The sequence below is a fragment of the Condylura cristata genome, unplaced genomic scaffold (genome assembly GCF_000260355.1).
Source record: "Condylura cristata isolate star-nosed mole 26May11 unplaced genomic scaffold, ConCri1.0 scaffold00022, whole genome shotgun sequence".
Classification (NCBI taxonomy): domain Eukaryota; kingdom Metazoa; phylum Chordata; class Mammalia; order Eulipotyphla; family Talpidae; genus Condylura; species Condylura cristata.
The window spans coordinates 20,286,263-20,301,809 of record NW_004567123.1 but is presented as its reverse complement, the minus strand read 5'-3'; the positions used below and the strand labels follow the sequence as shown (position 1 = coordinate 20,301,809).

The window sequence follows — 15,547 nt, the reverse complement described above, 5'->3', positions numbered from 1 at the left end:
GCTTCCTCTAGTCTCGTGTGTAAATTTGAAGGCCCAAAATGAACATCTTCAACCTCCAAAAGATAGAGACAAAAACTTTGTAAGGAAAATACTGAGTAACAAAAAGAATTGTCAGTGCAGTGGTTTATAACCTTTCTGAGGATGCAAATTCATTTGAGAGCTGGTCAAGCTCTGCACCCCCTTTCCCGGAGAGTACACATTGCCTTGCATGCTATTTCAGAGAGTCCATGAGCTCCTTGGTCAGCTCACTGAAGAGCCCCCTGATCAGTGATGATCCTGATAGTCGTAGTTTATACAGAAGATGAGTGAGAAGAACACGGGATCTTTAGGATTCCTCAACTACTATGCTTCCTTAGTACATTTTAAATTACTATTAAAAGAACAGTTAATGTTTTGCGTTTACCAAATTTGTCATTAGGTTTTAGTTTACTGTTATGTGGGGGGCATTTCTGGTTGCTGTTGTCCTGTACACTATTAACACCAGTTATCTGGTGCCTCATTTAAAGAAACCAGACAGGATCAAGCAGCACCGCTCTGTCCTCGAGTGGCTTGTTGGATCCCAGTGCTCCGAGAGCTGCAGCACCTCATCTGGAGGTAAGTGCTTTCCCCCTTGGCTGGTGTGGTCTGCGTGAGGGGCCAGCGTTCTGAATGTCTGCTCATTGAGGGGTCTCAGTAGTGGGAGTTTTAGTAGGGCAGGAGTTGTCATGGATTACTGAGGATGCTGTTTTGGTCTCTGTGAACAAGGAAAGATAAGGAAAGATGGGGAATGGAGGTTCCAGCTTCTGCTCTTGGCTGTCCTGCTACCGTCATTAAGGAAGCCAGCAGATACTCCCTCAGAGCCATGGCTTCACACCGTCAGCCCTTCCCCTAGCCATTCCATTTATTTGACTGAATTTCAACTGAACAAATTACGCCCATTTCAGAAATGTTCTAAAAACAACTGCCATATGGTGTATGGCTGTGTATACACACAGGCAATTTTAATAGTTAAGCTTATGTTGTTTTACTAATACAGAATTGTTTTTAAATATGTGACAATCAGGTTTGCCCCAGCCATAATCCTGCCAGTTTTCCAGGAAGTTAATGCACAAGTCATGTAAGGAGGGGGAAAGTCCAGGCCCAAACATCATTGGGAAAAGCATTTGTTTTCTTCAAGGTAGGAACCATTGTTGTGGGTCAAATGGGTGAAGGTTCAAAATTGTGGTGTTTCCAAGCTGAGAAACTGCTTTGTCAATAGAAGCTGAACTTTGGGTATTTGCTGGAGCACGTTTAGGACCTTGCTCAGTGGCTGGCTGCTTCCAGGAGGGGGGGGGGTGCCAGTTCCCTGTAATCTGGGAGAAGAGCACCTCCATTGTGTTTCTTTCCTTTCCAACAGGCTAGGGTGAAGGAAAGGACCTTCTTGGTGATGGCTCAGAGAGGGTAGGAAAAGGTGGAGTCTGCTTTTTTTTTTTTTTTTTAAAGGTGTTTTAGTGCCAAACTAGATTTGGAAGGAAGAGAACTGGCTGGCAGGGTGGCTGAGGAGAGGACACAGTGGAACAAAAACATTCGGTTTGTTATTCAGTGTTTATTAAGTAGATTCAGTCTTAATATATGATATACAGATTCAAAAGAAAAGGATTCCACATACTTATGAAATCAGTGCATTTAGCAAGTAATACCATGGAGATAACAGCTCGATTAACAGCTCATTGGTCTTTTGTTAAGTGAGGGGAGAGGGAGTTGGCCTGTGCTAGTCATTCCACAAACAAAACAGATTTTAGTTGCATCACATAGAGAAGACACATTCTAAGAATTAAAATATTAAGCCACATTTACTGGAAAAACTCACTATATAGAACACAAATAATTTTGATAGAGCATTGAGGAGGAAGTCCTCACCTGCTTAGAAGAGCCACGTTAAGTTGCATAGGTGCATTATCTGTAAAAATATAATTTAGAGGTGAAGCCATTGATTATTAAAGAGTCACCTTTAAAAGTTGGCGCCATCCACTGTTTGCCTTAAGTGCCATATGCTTACTGTCCAGACCCTCCAGCCCCTCCCCAGAGGTGATGCCTCATGAGCAAGCGCCTCCAAGGGAACCCTGAAAAATGTTTGTGCCCTCTGCGCTGAAATCTCAAAGTCTCGTCTTAGATGGGGGACTCATACTCTTAAAACATGTCTAAGTTATGCCAGGGGATGGACAATCCTCTCGGGTTCCTAAATCCTAGGTGGCTTGACCCTGAAGGTCACATAAGTCATTCCCAGGCTGCTGGGAGAATTAGGTCCAACCCACAACTCTATAGCAAAGTCCTGCTTTCACGTCTCGTGTCCATGCAGTTACCCACCCAGTGGCCAATGACGTCTATTCCGAGTCGTCGTCTGCTGCACGGATTTTTCTGAGCTTAAAAAAAAGTTTTTCAGCTAATCTGAATTGTGTGGTGTAGGTTTTGTCTGTCTTTAGGTGGAATCATAGGTAAAAAGTGAGAGGTTTTTGTTTTGTGGCTTTGCTAAGCAGATGAGCTTAGTGAGGTGCACCTTCCTCCTCGAGAGAGAGTCTTGCAGAACACACAGGGACTGGGGCGTCTGTACATGTAAACAGTACACTTTCACTGAGTCCAAAATTAGGAGCAAAAATACAAAGGTTCACATTGGTCTTAGGTAGATACAGGCGAAAAAGGATCGAGCTGTTTCGCTCAGAAACAACAAAAACAAAGTTTCTAAAGCACCACTAAATTATATAAAAAATCAGACCATGGACGGATTGAAACTGGTATTCTGGTGAAATACTTTACTATCTTGTAAAAAGTTTTACAAAAAATTACAAATTAAAAGTATCAACCCTCTGAGTTCAAAGCAGCATTTTGAAAATGGACTGGTAGTTAATCCTGTAACCGCCCCTGAAGTCATGAGTGGCCCTTGGGACTAGGGGGGGCCAGTTTCCACCTGTTTAGAGTCCGCTATAACCTTCCCAATCCCCTACCTATTCCCTCCCTCTCAACACTGTTCTTGGGTATAAACTGCCCCTTTCTACAAGTGGTGACGACAAAATGGATTTCAGCTGGGTTACACTGTTCACTGGCCTGTCAGACCCACCACCAAACCAAGTGCTCATTTCTCTGAGTCTACCCTTCTGGTGGGATTAGCTCTCTGCACAGACCCTGGAATTGGTGTATTCTGCTCTGGTCTTTTACCTTAGGATCCCATATGACTAATTGTGCCCTGAGGCCCTCCATGTGAATGTTAAATGGCTGTGGAGCAGGGCTTTGGAAGCTCCCTGTGGGAGAAGGCAGTCCCTGGGGTGAAGGTGGGACACAGTGAGCTAGGCTCCGCAGAACCAGCTCTTAGGTGCTCTCCAAGTCAGGAGAGGGAAGGGTTGAAGCTGCATCTTTTGAAACAAAAGCAAAACAGAACAAGTTCCCTGACTGAACTAGCTAATTGAGTCCTGTTTCCACATAGTAACTTGCTCCTGATTCTGCCATTACCGGGGCTTCATGTGTAGCTTCACTGGGAAGGAGCCCAAGAGGTGGGATCAACATGACAGAACCTGCTGTCCTGGATGGGCCACTGGGGTCCCATGGACTTTTACCACTGGCATTCCTTCCTTGTCTCTTCAAAAATTAAACCTATACTTTTGCTGCAGTACTAAGGCAGGCTGAAGGTGGTCAGTTAGGACAGCTTGAACTCAGAATAACATGACTTCAAACTGTAGCTATACTGATCTAGCTCTAATAATTCCTCGTGTGGGTTGGTGATGAAAGCTCCTTCCCCAGTCTTTCTCACTCCTGTCTGTCAGGAAATTCAAACCGTTTGTGCCTGGGCTGGGAGGTCCTGGCTCCGGGAGGAGAGATGACATATTAAGAAATTGTTAACAAGAATTCTAAGGCGGCGATTGTCTCTGCCAGTTTTTAACATTTAAGATTTTCACAAATTGCCTGGGGTAACATTTTGCAAAGGATCTACTGATTACTTTGTAGTATTGTTCACACACAAAAATAAATATTTACACAAGTTCAAACATCTGGGGGTGGTACTGAGCAGGTGGGGGGTGGCTAGACATGTTGCTGGCTGGGGTGTGGAAGAGGCCTTGGGCATTGGACTTTGTGCTGTGTTAAGGGGGAGTCTTGGGTGTCCTGATCCCAGGGATGGAAGGCAGAGGTGGTGTGGCTGGGTGGGATGTTGGAGGCCACTTGAGAAATAAGACCACCCCCAACCTCTTGGGGCTGGAACTTAAGTATGGGGTGGGACATCCTACCTTGCAGTTTCTGGATCGGGAGCCCACAGCTCGGTTGTGGATCTGAGGCAGGGTTGGGGGCATCCACATTAGAGCCCCGTTCCCACTCCTCCTGAGGGTTGGCCAATGCCAGGAGGCAGTTGGCTGCAGAAAAGCTGGTTTGGGAAGGGGTGCCTGCTCTGGGAACAAGTGGCTCTGTGGCTGTCCTAGGGTCCACTTGGCCCTGGCTCCCCTGGGGCCTCTTTGCTCTGAGGAGGGAAAGGCAACAGAGGGCTTCTGCCAGCTCTGGGCAGGGGCGGGCAGCAGAGAGCTGCTGCCATGGCTACGGAGTGTTGCTCGGAGAGGCCCTGTGGGCCTTCTGAGGTCTGGGCGAATCCCTGGTTTTTAGCAGCACTGGTAGGTATTGCACTGAGCAAGAGGAAGTGCCTATCAGGGAGGAAGGAAACCAGGCTGGCTTTTTCTTTTTGCCAGTTTTCACACTCCAGGGATTAGGGGTTTCTGCTAGGCCTGGCCCCAGAAGGCTGTCCTAGTAGAACCCAAGTGGCTTCTCCACTACTGTTGATGGTCCCTTAATTCTAACCGTGGGGGCAGGGGTCAAGAGCTGCAGCCTTCCCAGGTCGCAGAGCTTTCTTTCCTGTTTGGTGGCTGCCTAACAGCCAGGGGCTGACCCTGAAGACAAGGGTCCTTCCCTGCAGGTATCTGTGGGCCCTGGGGCTGTGCACAGAAGTGTTTGGACCTGGCTCCCTGGGGGCAGGGACCTGCAGACTGGTTGCTGTCTCCCAGCAACTGAGAGGTCTAGGGTCAGGGGACTGCAAGCTGCTGCTTATAAGGGACGGACCCTCTCTAGGCTCCAGCTCCTGGTCACCTATCTGGACTTACCTCCCAGGCAGACACATTGTGTGAGGGAGTTGGGGAGACTGCCATTCAGAACAGGCTCAGGGCACATCCTGGAAAAAGCCCATGCTGGAGTGTGAGGTAGAATACAGGTGACCGTGTGACTGGGGCTTCGGTGGAGTGGGGGGAGCAGTTTGTTTTTGCTTTGCAGTGGGTGTGGGTGAGGTCCTCCTACTTTGCGGTGCTGAGCAACCGAGGGACAGCCAGCCCGGCACCCACCCCACCCCACCCAGCCCTCGCCAGTGTAGTGATACGGAATGTTAGGTCACAGGGATAGATAGGTCCTTCTGATCAGACAGACACAGACTGGCAATCTGTACAAACACAAAAGAATCCATTTTCAGAAAAATAAATTACTAAGGGGGAGGGAGAAAGGGTCCACTTTGTTTTTCTCAATAAATATGCAATTCTGCTCACCTAAGACTTGAAAGGTAATTATCTGGGGGTGGGATTCTAACATCAGGGTCCACGAAGATGATTCTAAACAGAGCTGCGGCCCCAGCACTTGTCAGGGGAGTCCCAGCCCTTCCAAAGCTGCTCCACTGGCCTCTTCCAAGCAGGTCAGAGCACCCGTGTGGTGAGATTCCAAAAAAAAAAAAAAAAAAAAAAAAGTGTCCTTGTGCCCAAAGTCTCAGGTGCTTGGAGTGTGGCTAGAAACAGCTCTTTTGGATCCCACCTCTTTCAAAAATCAAAATGTACCAACTGGTGAGGCAGGAAGCCAGGTCCAGGGCGGAACAGCCTCCTTCCCCCTAGGGCAGTGCACTCCAGGTGCCGCTGGGGTCAGTTCTGCTGTAAAATGAGGTTTTCCAGTTCGTCTGCAGAGCGCAGCAGGAAGGCGGCGGACTCTCGGTAACCAGCAATGAGCTGCCGCACAGCGCTGATCTCCGTGGGGCTGAGCTGGGCGGTGGGCATGGTCCTGCTGGTGGTGCTGTTGCTGGAGGGTGTGGGTGTGGGCGTCGTTGAGGTGGTGGAGGCCCCGCCTTTCATGCTGAGGTCTGTGGGCCCTGTGGAGAGGAGGGAGAGTGAGGGAGATAGGGAGTGGACACCTCTGCGTGGCGGCTTGGAGGTGACATCCTATAGGGGGCCTGCGGCCCCGCGCGCTCTCTATGGTTGTATCCCTAGAGTCTAGAATGGGGCCTGATACCGGCAGATAAGACTTGGGGTGCGCTGTTAACCCTCAGGGTGGTCCTGCGAGGAATGCGACCGCCACGGTGTGATGAGTAGTAGATGTGTGCCCAAGATCACAAGGCCAGTGTCAGGTGTGCTCAGCAGCTTCGCCAGCAGGAAAGGCTGGTGCGAGACAAAGGCTTAGGTTTTGGTGTCAGGCTGAGTGGGGTGCTGATCACAACTCTACCGCTTTCTGAGAACTGGCTGGGTTGAGGAGTATATCCCCAACGTGCACAATACTGGCTCAGGTCTCCAGGTGAGGTGGCAGCCTTGAAGTAAAGGGACTTAACCTGACTCCTCAAAATAGTGAGTAGAACTGACAGACCTGAGAGGAAGTCTGGGGCTAGCCCTGGAAGGAGGACTGGCAGTGTCTGGGCGGTACAGGTGTGTGCTGTTCCTCCCTCCTACCCCCAACAGAGCAGCTTTCAGGGGAGACGGTGTTCAAGACACTGCTGCATCTTGGGGCTCGTCCCTGGAGGGATGAGTAGAAGGAAAGCCTGGAAGTCCAGACCAGAAACGAAACACCCATGTGCCTGCTCAGACAAGGAGGGGGCTTCTGTCCAGCTGGAAAGAGAAGAAACAGCTCTGCTTAGCAGGGTAAGAGGTAGAGGATGGACCGCCAGACCATGACCGTAACGCTAAGAAGGAGTGGGGGTCATTGAGCTGGTAAACTGCACCACCTCAAGCCCCATCCGCCCCCCTTAACTTTGAGTTCTTCTGTACCTGAATGAGCAGGGGAAGGTTATGTTGCTGGGGCAGGCGAGAGTGGGATGGGTCACCTCAGGACCCAGAGGTGGTATCTGGATAAATCACCTCCCCTTTGCCCTTGGATGGTGGCAGCAAAGAGGGAGCCAGTTGTCTTCTGAAACATACTAGGGGGTGTGATGTGCTGGGTGTTCACCAGGTCCAATCTCTTCTTCCCCTTTTCCAAGCAGCTCCATGGGGTGGGCCGCTGGCTTTGAAGCAATGCCACAGGCAATTATTTTAACTTCCCCAAGTATCAGATCCCCTATCTGCAACACGAGGAGACTACTGAGAGGCTGAGCTGATGCCTGTGAAACCCTCAGCACAGTTGGGGGAGGCCCCCTGGCAGAGGGCTTCAGACAGGTTTCAGAGTTTCCGAATGGGCTCCTGAGAGACAGGGAAGCTCCTGAAATTGGGAAAGCATACTTGTGAGGTATTTGGAAAGAAAACAGCTAAGAAGTGAGGGTTGGGGGGTGTGGGAACTGGAACTTCCTTAGGAAGCCGGCTCTGACTCAGCCTGGTTGGTTTCCCTGTTCCCTGCCCGCACCCCAAGTCTGCACAGGTTCCCTTACACGGATATATGAGGCTGTTCTTGGTTATCAGCTATCTCCCCACTATTCCATAGCTTCTGAAAGCCAGTGTCACTGCTGGCATTTACAGTGGCAGGTTTTATGCTGCCATAAAGAGCTGAAAGTTCTTTATCATTGGAAACATCTAGACCAGAAGTAACATATTGGAAGAAATTATGGAAATGGTGTTGCTAAAAGGAAGCTGTTGCAGCCCCCAAATGGGGAAGGAAGCTGGGGTTTAAAATGGAGCGGTTTGTCACATGGAGTTATTTCCTCTCTGGCCAGAGAATGTGGATGTCAAGGAGGTCCTAGGAACTGGCTTATTAAAGCATAAGCTTAGAATTAAGCGTCAAGAACACAGGTGGGAAAGTTGTCATTTAATGGAAGCGACTTGACTTGCTGAGAACGGCAGCCAAGCAAGGTGACGGATGCCCATGTAGGCAACCAGAGGGACGCAGCAAAGGCTGGACACCGGAGACAGGAGGGAGATGGAGGGGTTTGGTCCCGGCAGACAATGCCTGGGGATGCAGAGGAAGGCCAGAGCTGCCCACCACAGTTAGAGAGCCCTGGCTCAGCTCTCCTTCCTTCACGCCTGTGCTCAGCATTGTCCTCTCCTCTGCTGCAGCTACAGCCGGGACAGAAGAATGTCTTTTTCCTAGTCTGGGGACTAATTCCCATAGGCCCGATTACAGGCAGACCCCTGGGTGGTTGCTAGAGGGACAGAAGTGGGCACCCTAGGAGAACCGGCACAATCCAAATTCCAGCTAAGCTGATTTGCATCTCCAGATGACAATGTGATGAGCAAAGTGAGGAGCCGAGACAGTAACAGGGCTGCCCACCCACAGTACCATCTGCGCAATCATTTAAAGCACTCCTGGGAAAGGCAGTGCTTCTGGGGCCCCTGTAGCTACACGGCCCTTTGCCTTTTATCCTAAGCTCTAGGCTCCCAGCTCAAAAGGCTGCCTAGGCCAGGAGTTAAATGATCATGTCTCTGCCTGAGATCTCAGGGAGAGAGCCAGCTGCCCCCTCAGTGGACGATCTGGCTGCTGTTGGGGCCCCTCTAGCTGGTATAAGCAGGGTGGCATGCTGCAGCTAAGAAGCTACTGTCACCCCCGGGTCCCAGACCTCCCCACATGTAATTGGGGTTTCTAACTGCCCTGCCGGGAAACCTGCCTTCAGACACACGAAGTCCCCAGTTAGCAGGGCTGCCGGAGGGAAGGAATGCAGCCTGCCGCCTCACTGCAGTCAGCCGCTCTGGTCTCAGCCTCAGGGACTAGGGCCAGGCTGCCTCTTACTTTAGGTTAAGAGGCATTCGGGAGCGATGAGAGTTAAGCCCAGGCAGGAATCTTCCTAGGAGTGGCACATACTTCCTGGTGGCGGGGGAACAAGAAGAGTGGGGGGATCAGCCCCTCCCTCACTGCTCAGCATAGTGAGAGGGCTCCTGGAGCCAAGGACAAGGCTAGAGAGGACTTCTCAGACAGGTCCGGCCAAGGGTCGCCTGGCCTGTGGCAGTGCCTTCTAAACCTACTCACAAAGCAGCTGGTTGTCATCCTCAGCTCTTCTCACCCCCTGGCCTCTGAGCCATCCCCAAAGCACGCTGCAACTGCCCCCTGCCCTCCCTGTTCAAGTCGTCTTAACTACAAGGGCAAGTAGCACAATTTATAACCCTCTGTTGCTTAAATCTATCCATGGCGCCCACTGCACACAACAACCTTCAAGTGTCTGATCCAAGAAGGCCCTGAATGGAATCACCCTCACTCGCCCGCCCGGCTCCAAGGGCCATCAGACTGCTCTCCAGCCTACAAGACCCTCCCCACACCACGCCTTGGTGTGAGGCGACTGAGGCTGCACTCCAGTTTCTGTCAGGCAGCACCTAACTCCAAGAGGAGGTAGACGCCTTTTAGGAAGCAGTTTCTCCACTACGGGCCTGTGTCGCCTCTGCATCGGAGTTGCCTGGGGTGACAGTGCTGGGACACCAGTTTGGGTGCAGAGTAGCTGGATGCCCATTATATGTGGCCAAGGGTGAGCTAGAGGGTGCTGTACTGCAGAGGCAAGGGCTTACTGAACCATCTCACAGGTGAGCAGGGCTGCAGCTGAACTGGGCCAAATCCTGGCACTGCCACCAGGTCTGTGAGATCTGGGCCAACTACCATCCCACACTCGGTCAGCACGGTGTAGTGCGGATGTGGAGAGCAGGGCCTTGGCTGGAGTTCGGCACTCACAAGTGCCCTTAGGGCCAGTGGGACCAGACAGAGGCCGCACGGTGCAGGGAACGAAGTGATGGAGCGGCAGGCTTGCTCTAAGCAGCTGGGGTTTTCCTTACCTTCCAATCTAAGAACTGGCTAAGATTACAAAATGAGAGAGCTCCCTGTGCCACAGGGGGTCACACTGTCTATCGCTGGCCGCCTCCCCACCTGCCCGACCCCCTCCCCTCAGTTTGTAGTGCAGACCCAGCCGGATGCTGGTCTGGAAACCCGGGTCTCCCCTACTCACCATTACTGTGATTTCCTGTTTGGAGGGAGGCAGGGGGCTGCAGGTTGCTGCCCAAGGCCCCGTAACCGCGGTAACTGTAATTGAGGCCACCGTTGACATACACAGGGTCCTGGGAGTAGGAGGAGGCTGGCAGTGAGTAGGTGGAGTGGGTGATGGCTGCAGAGTCCCGGGAGTGCTGCTTGTCTAGGGCTATGGGCTCGTCCTGCGGAGGGAGAGGAGCAGCTGGAGAACCAAAGGGGCAGCAAGCCCTGGACAGGGATGGGGGGGGGGATGGAGGCTGCAGCCCCACAGTTCCTGGCGCCCTGTGCTGCGGCTGGCCCGGTGGAACGCTTGTCGGCGCCTGCTCCCTGCTTGCTGTGCCCAGGCCCAAGCAGCTCTGCTCGACTTCCTGTGAGAGCCAGATCTGCTCCTCCTGCCCACTGGGAAATGCTCTCAAGGCCCCCTGGGCTGACGTCCAGACTCCCTTCCTATGTCTGCGGGGAAGGGGCCAGCCCCACCTCCCCAGGCACCAACTGGGCACTGCTTTCACTACTGCCATACCCGGGGCACCCCCCTGCCTGTGGAATGATCGAAGACACCTCTCATCTCCCTAGGGGGAGTGCCCAGCATGCTACCTGCGAGGGCTGGTAGATCTCCAGGCGCATCCTTTTGGCTGCTTTTCTCGTCTCGCTCTCACAGGCAGCTGCCAGGATGTTTTCTGCCATGGCTGAAGTCAGGTGGGGAGGTGTGGGTCTGGTCTGCAGGCAAAACAGGGGTGGGTCCAAGGCTGGCACTTGTGCAGACCCTGCCCTAGATGTGGGTGGTGCAGGGCAGGTTCTGAAACCCCAGCAACAGTGCCGGACAATCTTCTTGGGCCGCAGTGCCCTCTGAGAGTCAGGGCCACGGGGCTGTTCCAGAGGCACTAGGAGGATTGTGAATAAAGGGCCCAGGGGGTCGCCCAGGTGTCCCAGGTGTGGCTAAAGGTCAGTGGCAGAGCAGAGGGCAGGGGAGGGGCTCACCATCTCCATGCCGTTCTTCTTCATGCGACGGCAGGACTTGAGGTACGTGCGAATGCGCTTGCGGGCCCGCTCCTGGAACTCGGGAAACTGCCGGCTGCAGGACTCGATGATGGCCTGGATCTTCTCCTTGGGCTGCTTGGAGATGGGCACCATGCGGTCCAGGTTCTCGTCCACAAAGAGACGCACAAACATCTGTGGGAGACACGGACCATAGGATGGGCAGGCTGGCTGTGGCTGAGCCCCGTCCCAGCCCGCTCCTCACTGGTGCTCACGTTGAAGGCCTTGAGGCGCTCAGGGTCCATGCCCTCAGAGTCGTTCATCTTGTCATTGTCCTCATGGTCATCATGGTCATCATCGTCGTCATCTGCTGGGGGGGCCCGGCCCACTGTCAGGTCCTCAGGGCAGCCACTGACCTCGGTTTTGATGGAATCGTAGCTCCCTGAGCTATAGGGGGGGGACTGAGGGCGAGGGGGTGAATGTCAGGCCAGGCAGTTACTCGCCGCCACCTCTTGGTCTCCAAAAGGCCATAGGGAGCTTGGAGACTGGACAAGGAGCACACCCAGCTGCCTGCCAAGTGAGCCACAGCTGTGAGGCCCCAGTAAGTCCCCACCCCACTCCCTTCACCTGTGAAGTGGGGACAGCAATGCCGCCCCCACCCTCCCTGGCGGCGGGGGAGGAACTGCCCACAATGGCACACGCCTGGTGCTGGGGCACAGGGTGTTGGTGTGCTCGGTGGCAGTGCCCACCACCAGCCAGCCGCTTTGGGTTCTGCCAACAGCTGTTCTGGCTTCGAGGTTTTTCTCCCTGATCCCCAGGGGCTGCAACCTTGAGTTGACAACTGAGCTGTCAGGGAAAGCAAGAGTGTGCTGTCTGCCGGGAGGAGGAACAGATGGGCTGGGAGAGGGAACCAGCCAAGGCGACAGGCCATTAGGCAAAGTGTGTTCCTCAGGCTCCCAAGCTGGGCCTCTCCTGTCTGCCGCCTCCCACAAAGACACGGAGCATCCCAAAGCAGAGTGCAGGTGTAGAGGGAGGAAAGGGAACCAGGCCCTGGGCCATCACCTGTCCGACAGCAAGGAAGGGACCCAGCCTTCACTCGCACCCTGTCAGCTCGCCCCTCCCTGCTCCTGTCTGTCTCTCCTTGGAGGACTTCCCACACTCCCTGCTTTCTCCATCTTTTTTCCGCCTTATGGCTCTGTTTCCATCCCACTACCCTGCTGTGGGAAGATGCTCTCAGCACCACTGACATTGCCTTTTAGAAGGTCTGCATCCTGGCTTCTCTCACTGGGCAGTGTTCTGGGCACCTGTCCCTGCCCTCCAGCATCCTACGTGGTGGCCTGGGTGGAGGGGAGGATCCACAGCTCTCGCTGAGAGATGGCACTGGTATCCAGTCCCCACACTGGGCCTCCCGTTCCCACACCCGGAGGGGCCAACCCTGACAGGCCATCTGACTTGCCACTGTGCCTGAGCTAGACTTGCAAGGGAGAACCCAGGCCAGGGCAAGTCATATGCCCAAACTGCTCCTTAGCCAAAGCCTCTGCCAGCTCAGAGGAGACAGCAACTAAGCTGTCAGCTAATTCATGGTCTCAGCTTACTTCCTTGGCTCACACGTGTGGCCCGCGACCCTGGTGGCAAATTCACCCTCTCCAGCTGCTTGCTCACTCCAAAACAGCTCAGCCTGCCCTGGGGTGTCTTCAAAGGGGGCAGCCTCTGCGCTGCTTGTTCTCTGTATCACATCCTGGCCCCCAGCCTGCGCTCAGAAGCACTGTGACAACTCACCCACTGCATAGAACTCTCCCATGAGACACACTGCCAGAGGCAGGCACTGGTACCCACCCCCTCCACATTAGAGGAAACGGGCCTGGGCAGGGGCGTGTGGCTGGGGCCCAGAGGCACGGGACTCAGATGGCATCCCTGGCGGAAGAGCACGCGTCTGGTAGTGCTCATGTGGCCCCCCTCACACAGCAGGAGGTCTTAGTGGGCTGGACGAGGCTCGCAGACATGCAAGGGGAGGCCCAGAAAGCAGGGGCAATGCCAATGCTGGGGGCACCTGTCACCCATGTGAGTACTCTCCCCTTCTAGGGCCTCCCCAGGAACAGGACAGCATAGCAGCCGCAGCCACAGCCACAGCCACAGCCACAGCCACAGCCCTGCCTTGGTATCGCAGCTCTGGCTGCATAAGCATTCGCTTTGGCCTTGCGCAGCCCCACACACCTCAGGGGTGGTCTTCACCCCGTACTTGACGCGGCTCCGCAGCCCATCCGTGCCGCAGCCATCCGAGGGGTAGGAGGGTGTGCTGAGCGCCGTGCCCGGTGGGAGCTTGTCACACAGGTTGATGGGCTGGTCCTCTGCGGTGGCCGTGAAGTCCATGGGGGCCACAGCGCCGTTGCCATTCATCTCGGGGAAGGCCGGGTCGCCCTGCGTGCTGCTGGATGTGGACGGGTTCAGGGTCGAGGAGCCGTTGCCGCTGCCACTCTCGGAGGAGGAGTCATCTGGAACAGGACACGGGGGGGGGGGGGGGGGGTGAGGTCCCACCCCAGCACTGTGGGCCCTCCCCCCACACGGCAGCCACAGGACTACCTGCCCTCTGCGGTCCTCTCGCGTGTCCCGCAGGAGGTGAGCACTGCTGCCTCCATTAGAGGTGCCAAGACCGAAGTGGGGGCAGGTCCCTCTGCCAGAAAGTCTCGGGGCCAAAAGGAGCGACTTGGCCCTGGAGTGCGCAGGACTGGGAGGTCTGCGTGCCACACCCACCAACGCCACATCAAGGGAGGCTGAGTGCCTGGAAGTGAGTGGCCACAGCTAAGTCTGGCCAGCCGGCTGCCTGCCGGAGGTCCTTGGACACGCCAGAGGCCATCTGGGGCCTAGCCAGGGCCTCCCTCATCCCGTTATTAGGATTGCACCTTTCCACTCAGGAGTCCTGGTCAGTGCCTGCCCTTCCCCCGCCCCCAACCTCCCACTGCTGCCTTGCCTTCTTCCCACAGCACCTGTCCCCACAGTAGGCCCTGGAATTTCTCCTTCCTCTGCCTGCTGAGGGAGAGGTGGCTCCAGGAACCCACTTCCTCCTGCAAGCAGGCCCAGTCTAAATATGACAGCCTATGAGACACATCACCCGCGGCTTGCTGCCTCTGCATGGGCGGATGGCCTTGGAGTGCTGGGCCAGGCTGCAGAGTTTTAGGGTCTGCGTCCCTGTATCCGACGGAGGTGGCAGCCCCACAAAGGTCTGCGGAGGGCGCCCTCTGCTGCGCGGAGCCCAGCATTGCAGGGGGCTTTAGAAGGGCAAACCGAGTGGCCCCTGGACTTTTTCAAATAAAATCCAGCTCTTCTGAACCAGTCTCTGTCTGGTTTGGTCAGCTGAGAGGTAGCGTCAGGAGCCGCACCTGAGCCCCCTCGGTCACTGTCCGGTGGTTCCCAAGAGCCTGAGCAGCTCTGCCCCAATGGGTCAAGAGGGGTGGCCACAGTGAACCCTGATCACATCCCAAAGCATCCCTTTCCCCAGGCCAGGGTCCCTCCGGCCCCGCCTCCACCCTCCCACCCAGGCAGATTATGAAGATTTAGTCCTTGGTGCTAAGAGCTGGAAGCAGGCGCGCCACCGCGCGTCCCCATGGCGACCGAACAGCTCTAGCTCCCCAACCAATCGGGGGTCTGCCGCCTGCCCAGGGGCGGGGCCAGGCTGCCCCTCAGCCAGCCAGGCCGAGGGGGATGGGAAAGGCCTCTAGCAAGGTTACCCTGCCCCCCTCGGCTGCCACAGGTCCCCAAATGGTCAGGCGTCCCCTGAGTCTGCTCACAGGTCCCCACGCCAGCTTAGCCACAGTCCAGGGTCCTCAGGTCTGAGCTCCTACTACTTCTGGGTCCTCACTCCCCCTCCAATACTCACTGCCTCCTCAGTCACCACTTGGCCTTGGGACCTGTCCAGATGCTTATGGATGAACAAATTAACTAGCAATATTTACTGAGCACCTACTGCATGCTAGCCTGGCCCCAGGGTGGGAAAGAAGTAGCTGTAACCAAAGTGGTAGCCCTGGGGGTGGAGGTGGGACAGGAGCGCAGAGTATTCCCCAACCCTGAGGAAAGTGATATATGGTTACGGGCCACCAACTTGCCAGGCAACCCCCACTTCCTCCACCTACCTCAGGGTCCAGCTTCCAGAGTTGCCTTCTGGTCAGCAGCAGGGATCCCCCTCAGGTTCACACACCCCTCCTTACCCAGCACCCACCCAACGACTGGCTCCTTGTTCCACAGACTGCCTGTTCCCTACTGCCCACGGATGGTGCCATGTCCTCTGCAATCTCCCCCAGCCCAGCTCCCATGTCTGCTGCCAGCTCAGCCCACTTTCAGGGTTGCGGCCTCCGAGCCCACCCTCGTCCACCTCCACTGTCTTTAGGATGGAGGTGCTCATAGCCCCAGCCCAGGCCTGGTGCCTGCCCCTACTATGGGTCCTTCATACCATCTTCACCAGGCCCAGGGTCAGTTCTGA

The 15,547-nt window shown here is 54.9% G+C and overlaps 1 protein-coding gene across 3 annotated transcripts in view; it reads right to left on the bottom strand.

The window, feature by feature from the left end:
- Positions 1-1,548: 1,548 nt before the first annotated feature.
- Positions 1,549-15,547, bottom strand: part of NOL4L (nucleolar protein 4-like) — a 64,460-nt gene continuing 50,461 nt past the window's right edge. For 2 of the 3 annotated variants that reach the window (XM_004687291.2, XM_012728253.1), the window contains 6 exons: positions 13,288-13,565; positions 11,349-11,534; positions 11,077-11,268; positions 10,693-10,815; positions 10,079-10,280; positions 1,549-6,109 (listed from right to left, as the gene is read on the bottom strand). In XM_004687291.2, coding sequence (XP_004687348.1) covers positions 5,886-6,109; positions 10,079-10,280; positions 10,693-10,815; positions 11,077-11,268; positions 11,349-11,534; positions 13,288-13,565 — 1,205 coding nt within the window. In that variant the 3' untranslated portion in view covers positions 1,549-5,885. The other variant, XM_012728254.1, reaches the window with a different exon arrangement.